This window comes from Rhinoderma darwinii, chromosome 1 (genome assembly GCF_050947455.1).
Source record: "Rhinoderma darwinii isolate aRhiDar2 chromosome 1, aRhiDar2.hap1, whole genome shotgun sequence".
Classification (NCBI taxonomy): Eukaryota; Metazoa; Chordata; class Amphibia; order Anura; family Rhinodermatidae; genus Rhinoderma; species Rhinoderma darwinii.
The window spans coordinates 668,901,327-668,912,313 of NC_134687.1; the positions used below are offsets into that span (position 1 = coordinate 668,901,327).

The 10,987-nt window shown below is 38.4% G+C and overlaps 1 protein-coding gene across 3 annotated transcripts in view; it reads right to left on the reverse strand.

Annotated features, from left to right (window-relative positions):
- Window positions 1-10,438, reverse strand: part of HINT2 (histidine triad nucleotide binding protein 2) — a 64,182-nt gene extending 53,744 nt beyond the window's left edge. Inside the window, exon 1 of one of the 3 annotated variants that reach the window (XM_075844535.1) lies at window positions 10,331-10,438. Coding sequence is in view for 2 of the 3 variants with exons in the window: in XM_075844517.1 (XP_075700632.1) it covers window positions 10,249-10,264 (16 nt within the window). In the remaining variant the exon portion in view is untranslated. Of the gene's footprint in view, window positions 1-10,052; window positions 10,109-10,248; window positions 10,309-10,330 lie in introns of those variants that run through there. The other 2 variants (XM_075844517.1, XM_075844524.1) reach the window with 2 other exon arrangements.
- Window positions 10,439-10,987: the final 549 nt, after the last annotated feature.

Consider the following 10,987-nt stretch of genomic DNA (forward strand, 5'->3'; position numbering starts at 1 on the left):
GAGGATAATGATAGATCTCACCATAGCTCATAGACATAGGACAACTAGAGACATTACTGCAGATCAGAGGATAATGATAGACCTCACCATAGATCATAGACATAGGACAACTAGAGACATTACTGTAGATCAGAGGATAATGATAGACCTCACCATAGATCATAGACATAGGACAACTAGAGACATTACTGCAGATCAGAGGACAATGATAGACCTCACCATAGATCATAGACATAGGACAACTAGAGACATTACTGTAGATCAGAGGACAATGATAGATCTCACCATAGACCATAGACATAGGACAACTAGAGACATTACTGTAGATCAGAGGATAATGATAGATCTCACCATAGACCATAGATATAGGACAACTAGAGACATTACTGTAGATCAGAGGACAATGATAGATCTCACCATAGATCATAGACATAGGACAACTAGAGACATTACTGTAGATCAGAGGACAATGATAGATCTCACCATAGACCATAGACATAGGACAACTAGAGACATTACTGTAGATCAGAGGATAATGATAGATCTCACCATAGATCATAGACATAGGACAACTAGAGACATTACTGTAGATCAGAGGACAATGATAGATCTCACCATAGATCATAGACATAGGACAACTAGAGACATTACTGTAGATCAGAGGACAATGATAGATCTCACCATAGACCATAGACATAGGACAACTAGAGACATTACTGTAGATCAGAGGATAATGATAGATCTCACCATAGATCATAGACATAGGACAACTAGAGACATTACTGCAGATCAGAGGATAATGATAGATCTCACCATAGATCATAGACATAGGACAACTAGAGAAATTACTGTAGAGCAGAGGACAATGATAGACCTCACCATAGATCATAGACATAGGACAACTAGAGACATTACTGCAGATCAGAGGATAATGATAGACCTCACCATAGATCATAGACATAGGACAACTAGAGCCATTACTGTAGATCAGAGGACAATGATAGATCTCACCATAGATCATAGACATAGGACAACTAGAGACATTACTGCAGATCAGAGGATAATGATAGATCTCCCCATAGATCATAGACATAGGACTAGAGACATTACTGTAGATCAGAGGATAATGATAGATCTCACCATAGATCATAGACACAGGACAACTAGAGACATTACTGTAGATCAGAGGATAATGATAGACCTCACCATAGATCATAGACATAGGACTAGAGACATTACTGTAGATCAGAGGATAATGATAGATCTCACCATAGATCATAGACATAGGACAACTAGAGACATTACTGTAGATCAGAGGACAATGATAGATCTCACCATAGACCATAGACATAGGACAACTAGAGACATTACTGTAGATCAGAGGATAATGATAGATCTCACCATAGATCATAGACATAGGACAACTAGAGACATTACTGCAGATCAGAGGATAATGATAGATCTCACCATAGATCATAGACATAGGACAACTAGAGAAATTACTGTAGAGCAGAGGACAATGATAGACCTCACCATAGATCATAGACATAGGACAACTAGAGACATTACTGCAGATCAGAGGATAATGATAGACCTCACCATAGATCATAGACATAGGACAACTAGAGCCATTACTGTAGATCAGAGGACAATGATAGATCTCACCATAGATCATAGACATAGGACAACTAGAGACATTACTGCAGATCAGAGGATAATGATAGATCTCCCCATAGATCATAGACATAGGACTAGAGACATTACTGTAGATCAGAGGATAATGATAGATCTCACCATAGATCATAGACACAGGACAACTAGAGACATTACTGTAGATCAGAGGATAATGATAGACCTCACCATAGATCATAGACATAGGACTAGAGACATTACTGTAGATCAGAGGATAATGATAGATCTCACCATAGATCATAGACATAGGACAACTAGAGACATTACTGCAGATCAGAGGATAATGATAGATCTCCCCATAGATCATAGACATAGGACAACTAGAGACATTACTGTAGATCAGAGGATAATGATAGACCTCACCATAGATCATAGACATAGGACAACTAGAGACATTACTGTAGATCAGAGGATAATGATAGACCTCACCATAGATCATAGACATAGGACAACTAGAGACAATACTGTAGATCAGAGGATAATGATAGATCTCACCATAGATCATAGACATAGGACAACTAGAGACATTACTGTAGATAAGAGGATAATGATAGACCTCACCATAGATCATAGACATAGGACAACTAGAGGCATTACTGTAGATCAGAGGATAATGATAGATCTCACCATAGATCATAGACATAGGACAACTAGAGACATTACTGTAGATCAGAGGATAATGATAGACCTCACCATAGATCATAGACATAGGACAACTAGAGACATTACTGTAGATCAGAGGATAATGATAGATCTCACCATAGATCATAGACATAGGACAACTAGAGACATTACTGCAGATCAGAGGATAATGATAGATCTCACCATAGATCATAGACATAGGACAACTAGAGACATTACTGTAGATCAGAGGATAATGATAGATCTCACCATAGATCATAGACATAGGACAACTAGAGACATTACTGTAGATCAGAGGATAATGATAGACCTCACCATAGATCATAGACATAGGACAACTAGAGACATTACTGCAGATCAGAGGATAATGATAGATCTCCCCATAGATCATAGACATAGGACTAGAGACATTACTGTAGATCAGAGGATAATGATAGATCTCACCATAGATCATAGACACAGGACAACTAGAGACATTACTGTAGATCAGAGGATAATGATAGACCTCACCATAGATCATAGACATAGGACAACTAGAGACATTACTGCAGATCAGAGGATAATGATAGATCTCACCATAGATCATAGACATAGGACTAGAGACATTACTGTAGATCAGAGGATAATGATAGATCTCACCATAGATCATAGACATAGGACAACTAGAGACATTACTGCAGATCAGAGGATAATGATAGATCTCCCCATAGATCATAGACATAGGACAACTAGAGACATTACTGTAGATCAGAGGATAATGATAGACCTCACCATAGATCATAGACATAGGACAACTAGAGACATTACTGTAGAGCAGAGGACAATGATAGACCTCACCATAGATCATAGACATAGGACTAGAGACATTACTGTAGATCAGAGGATAATGATAGATCTCACCATAGATCATAGACATAGGACAACTAGAGACATTACTGCAGATCAGAGGATAATGATAGATCTCCCCATAGATCATAGACATAGGACAACTAGAGACATTACTGTAGATCAGAGGATAATGATAGACCTCACCATAGATCATAGACATAGGACAACTAGAGACATTACTGTAGATCAGAGGATAATGATAGACCTCACCATAGATCATAGACATAGGACAACTAGAGACATTACTGTAGATCAGAGGATAATGATAGATCTCACCATAGATCATAGACATAGGACAACTAGAGACATTACTGTAGATCAGAGGACAATGATAGACCTCACCATAGATCATAGACATAGGACAACTAGAGGCATTACTGTAGATCAGAGGATAATGATAGATCTCACCATAGATCATAGACATAGGACAACTAGAGACATTACTGTAGATCAGAGGATAATGATAGATCTCACCATAGATCATAGACATAGGACAACTAGAGACATTACTGCAGATCAGAGGATAATGATAGATCTCACCATAGATCATAGACATAGGACAACTAGAGACATTACTGGAGATCAGAGGATAATGATAGACCTCACCATAGATCATAGACATAGGACAACTAGAGACATTACTGCAGATCAGAGGATAATGATAGATCTCACCATAGATCATAGACATAGGACAACTAGAGACATTACTGGAGATCAGAGGATAATGATAGATCTCACCATAGATCATAGACATAGGACAACTAGAGATATTACTGTAGATCAGAGGACAATGATAGATCTCACCATAGATCATAGACATAGGACAACTAGAGACATTACTGTAGATCAGAGGACAATGATAGATCTCACCATAGATCATAGACATAGGACAACTAGAGACATTACTGTAGATCAGAGGATAATGATAGATCTCACCATAGATCATAGACATAGGACAACTAGAGACATTACTGCAGATCAGAGGATAATGATAGATCTCACCATAGATCATAGACATAGGACAACTAGAGACATTACTGGAGATCAGAGGATAATGATAGATCTCACCATAGATCATAGACATAGGACAACTAGAGACATTACTGTAGAGCAGAGGATAATAATAGATCTCACCATAGATCATAGACATAGGACAACTAGAGCCATTACTGTAGATCAGAGGACAATGATAGATCCCACCATAGATCATAGACACAGGACAACTAGAGACATTACTGTAGATCAGAGGATAATGATAGACCTCACCATAGATCATAGACATAGGACAACTAGAGATATTACTGTAGATCAGAGGACAATTATAGATCTCACCATAGATCATAGACATAGGACAACTAGAGACATTACTGCAGATCAGAGGATAATGATAGATCTCACCATAGATCATAGACATAGGACAACTAGAGACATTACTGGAGATCAGAGGATAATGATAGATCTCACCATAGATCATAGACATAGGACAACTAGAGACATTACTGTAGATCAGAGGATAATGATAGATCTCACCATAGATCATAGACATAGGACAACTAGAGACATTACTGTAGAGCAGAGGATAATAATAGATCTCACCATAGATCATAGACATAGGACAACTAGAGCCATTACTGTAGATCAGAGGACAATGATAGATCCCACCATAGATCATAGACACAGGACAACTAGAGACATTACTGTAGATCAGAGGATAATGATAGACCTCACCATAGATCATAGACATAGGACAACTAGAGATATTACTGTAGATCAGAGGACAATTATAGATCTCACCATAGATCATAGACATAGGACAACTAGAGACATTACTGCAGATCAGAGGACAATGATAGATCTCACCATAGATCATAGGACAACTAGAGACATTACTGTAGATCAGAGGATAATGATAGACCTCACCATAGATCATAGACATAGGACAACTAGAGACATTACTGTAGATCAGAGGACAATGATAGATCTCACCATAGATCATAGACATAGGACAACTAGAGACATTACTGTAGATCAGAGGATAATGATAGATCTCCCCATAGATCATATACATAGGACAACTAGAGACATTACTGCAGATCAGAGGATAATGATAGACCTCACCATAGATCATAGACATAGGACAACTAGAGACATTACTGTAGATGAGAGGACAATGATAGATCTCACCATAGACATAGGACAACTAGAGACATTACTGCAGATCAGAGGACAATGATAGATCCCACCATAGATCATAGACACAGGACAACTAGAGACATTACTGTAGATCAGAGGATAATGATAGACCTCACCATAGATCATAGACATAGGACAACTAGAGATATTACTGTAGATCAGAGGACAATTATAGATCTCACCATAGATCATAGACATAGGACAACTAGAGACATTACTGCAGATCAGAGGATAATGATAGATCTCACCATAGATCATAGACATAGGACAACTAGAGACATTACTGGAGATCAGAGGATAATGATAGATCTCACCATAGATCATAGACATAGGACAACTAGAGACATTACTGTAGAGCAGAGGATAATAATAGATCTCACCATAGATCATAGACATAGGACAACTAGAGCCATTACTGTAGATCAGAGGACAATGATAGATCCCACCATAGATCATAGACACAGGACAACTAGAGACATTACTGTAGATCAGAGGATAATGATAGACCTCACCATAGATCATAGACATAGGACAACTAGAGATATTACTGTAGATCAGAGGACAATTATAGATCTCACCATAGATCATAGACATAGGACAACTAGAGACATTACTGCAGATCAGAGGACAATGATAGATCTCACCATAGATCATAGGACAACTAGAGACATTACTGTAGATCAGAGGATAATGATAGACCTCACCATAGATCATAGACATAGGACAACTAGAGACATTACTGTAGATCAGAGGACAATGATAGATCTCACCATAGATCATAGACATAGGACAACTAGAGACATTACTGTAGATCAGAGGATAATGATAGACCTCACCATAGATCATAGACATAGGACAACTAGAGACATTACTGTAGATCAGAGGATAATGATAGACCTCACCATAGATCATAGACATAGGACAACTAGAGACATTACTGTAGATCAGAGGATAATGATAGACCTCACCATAGATCATAGACATAGGACAACTAGAGACATTACTGTAGAGCAGAGGATAATGATAGATATCACCATAGATCATAGACATAGGACAACTAGAGACATTACTGTAGATCAGAGGATAATGATAGATCTCACCATAGATCATAGACATAGGACAACTAGAGACATTACTGCAGATCAGAGGATAATGATAGATCTCACCATAGATCATAGACATAGGACAACTAGAGACATTACTGCAGATCAGAGGATAATGATAGATCTCACCATAGATCATAGACATAGGACAGCTAGAGACATTACTGTAGATCACAGGATAATGATAGATCTCACCATAGATCATAGACATAGGACAACTAGAGACATTACTGTAGATCAGAGGATAATGATAGATCTCACCATAGATCATAGACATAGGACAACTAGAGACATTACTGTAGATCAGAGGATAATGATAGATCTCACCATAGATCATAGACATAGGACAACTAGAGACATTACTGCAGATCAGAGGATAATGATAGACCTCACCATAGATCATAGACATAGGACAACTAGAGACATTACTGCAGATCAGAGGATAATGATAGACCTCACCATAGATCATAGACATAGGACAACTAGAGACATTACTGTAGATCAGAGGATAATGATAGATCTCACCATAGATCATAGACATAGGACAACTAGAGACATTACTGCAGATCAGAGGATAATGATAGATCTCACCATAGACATAGGACAACTAGAGACATTACTGTAGATCAGAGGACAATGATAGACCTCACCATAGATCATAGACATAGGACAACTAGAGACATTACTGCAGATCAGAGGATAATGATAGACCTCACCATAGATCATAGACATAGGACAACTAGAGACATTACTGCAGATCAGAGGATAATGATAGACCTCACCATAGATCATAGACATAGGAGAACTAGAGCCATTACTGCAGATCAGAGGATAATGATAGACCTCACCATAGATCATAGACATAGGACAACTAGAGACATTACTGCAGATCAGAGGATAATGATAGACCTCACCATAGATCATAGACATAGGACAACTAGAGACATTACTGTAGATCAGAGGATAATGATAGATCTCACCATAGATCATAGACATAGGACAACTAGAGACATTACTGTAGATGAGAGGACAATGATAGATCTCACCATAGATCATAGACATAGGACAACTAGAGACATTACTGCAGATCAGAGGATAATGATAGATCTCACCATAGACATAGGACAACTAGAGACATTACTGCAGATCAGAGGATAATGATAGACCTCACCATAGATCATAGACATAGGACAACTAGAGACATTACTGTAGATCAGAGGATAATGATAGATCTCACCATAGATCATAGACATAGGACAACTAGAGACATTACTGTAGATCAGAGGATAATGATAGACCTCACCATAGATCATAGACATAGGACAACTAGAGACATTACTGCAGATCAGAGGATAATGATAGATCTCACCATAGATCATAGACATAGGACAACTAGAGACATTACTGTAGATCAGAGGATAATGATAGATCTCACCATAGATCATAGACATAGGACAACTAGAGACATTACTGCAGATCAGAGGATAATGATAGACCTCACCATAGATCATAGACATAGGACAACTAGAGACATTACTGCAGATCAGAGGATAATGATAGATCTCACCATAGATCATAGACATAGGACAACTAGAGACATTACTGTAGATCAGAGGATAATGATAGATCTCACCATAGATCATAGACATAGGACAACTAGAGACATTACTGCAGATCAGAGGATAATGATAGATCTCACCATAGATAATAGACATAGGACAACTAGAGACATTACTGCAGATCAGAGGATAATGATAGACCTCACCATAGATCATAGACATAGGACTAGAGACATTACTGTAGATCAGAGGATAATGATAGACCTCACCATAGATCATAGACATAGGACAACTAGAGACATTACTGCAGATCAGAGGATAATGATAGACCTCACCATAGATCATAGACACAGGACAACTAGAGACATTACTGTAGATCAGAGGATAATGATAGATCTCACAATAGATCATAGACATAGGACTAGAGACATTACTGTAGATCAGAGGATAATGATAGATCTCACCATAGATCATAGACACAGGACAACTAGAGACATTACTGTAGATCAGAGGATAATGATAGACCTCACCATAGATCATAGACATAGGACAACTAGAGACATTACTGTAGATCAGAGGATAATGATAGACCTCACCATAGATCATAGACATAGGACAACTAGAGTCATTACTGCATATCAGAGGATAATGATAGATCTCACCATAGATCATAGACATAGGACAACTAGAGACATTACTGTAGATCAGAGGATAATGATAGATCTCACCATAGATCATAGACATAGGACAACTAGAGACATTACTGCAGATCAGAGGATAATGATAGATCTCACCATAGACATAGGACAACTAGAGCCATTACTGTAGATCAGAGGATAATGATAGACCTCACCATAGATCATAGACATAGGACAACTAGAGACATTACTGCAGATCAGAGGATAATGATAGATCTCACCATAGATCATAGACATAGGACAACTAGAGACATTACTGCAGATCAGAGGACAATGATAGACCTCACCATAGATCATAGACATAGGACAACTAGAGTCATTACTGCATATCAGAGGATAATGATAGATCTCACCATAGATCATAGACATAGGACAACTAGAGACATTACTGTAGATCAGAGGATAATGATAGACCTCACCATAGATCATAGACATAGGACAACTAGAGACATTACTGCAGATCAGAGGATAATGATAGACCTCACCATAGATCATAGACATAGGACAACTAGAGACATTACTGCAGATCAGAGGATAATGATAGATCTCACCATAGATCATAGACATAGGACAACTAGAGACATTACTGCAGATCAGAGGACAATTATAGATCTCACCATAGATCATAGACATAGGACAACTAGAGACATTACTGTAGATCAGAGGATAATGATAGATCTCACCATAGATCATAGACATAGGACAACTAGAGACATTACTGCAGATCAGAGGATAATGATAGATCTCACCATAGATCATATACATAGGACAACTAGAGACATTACTGTAGATCAGAGGATAATGATAGATCTCACCATAGATCATATACATAGGACAACTAGAGACATTACTGTAGATCAGAGGATAATGATAGACCTCACCATAGATCATCGACATAGGACAACTAGAGACATTACTGTAGATCAGAGGATAATGATAGACCTCACAATAGATCATAGACATAGGACAACTAGAGACATTACTGCAGATCAGAGGATAATGATAGATCTCACCATAGATCATAGACATAGGACAACTAGAGACATTACTGTAGATCAGAGGATAATGATAGACCTCACCATAGATCATAGACATAGGACAACTAGAGACATTACTGTAGATCAGAGGATAATGATAGACCTCACCATAGATCATAGACATAGGACAACTAGAGACATTACTGTAGATCAGAGGACAATGATAGATCTCACCATAGATCATAGACATAGGACAACTAGAGACATTACTGTATATCAGAGGATAATGATAGATCTCACCATAGATCATAGACATAGGACAACTAGATATTACTGCAGATCAGAGGATAATGATAGATCTCACCATAGATCATAGACATAGGACAACTAGAGACATTACTGCAGATCAGAGGATAATGATAGACCTCACCATAGATCATAGACATAGGACAACTAGAGACATTACTGTAGATCAGAGGATAATGATAGACCTCACCATAGATCATAGACATAGGACAACTAGAGACATTACTAGGACATATACGATATATATATAATATACAGGGGGGTGTATGTACCTCTCACTTCCGGCAGCCGTACAGGCCACGCCTCTTCACTTCCTTTCACACCCAGGTGTTTGCATTCTGTTTTTTGATTGGAGATGTCATCAGTGACGTGCTCATGTCTCCTCTCCTTTCCTATTTCAGGCCACGCCCGCGCATCACGTGAAGTGTCAGGTTTAGACACTGAGCTTAGTTAAAGGGCCAGTGACCCCGGATAAGACGTGGTGATCGCGGAGGCTTCTGAAAGACAGTGCAGCTAAAGTGGCTGATAACAGCGAACACTAGATTGTTATCACTTGATACAGGATTAGTGACGTCACCACTACTGGTGCGCGGTGTATATAATCCTGTCATGTGTGATACTGTCTGCTGAGCTGTGTATCTAATCCTATCATGTGTGATACAGTCTGATGAGCTGTGTATCTTATCCTATCATGTTTGATACTGTCTGCTGAGCTGTGTATCTAATCCTATCATGTGTGATACTGTCTGCTGAGCTGTGTATCTAATCCTATCATGTGTGATACTGTCTGCTGAGCTGTGTATCTAATCCTATCATGTGTGATACTGTCTGCTGAGCTGTGTATCTAATCCTATCATGTGTGATACTTTCTCCTGAGCTGTGTATCTAATCCTATCATGTGTGATACTGTCTGCTGAGCTGTGTATCTA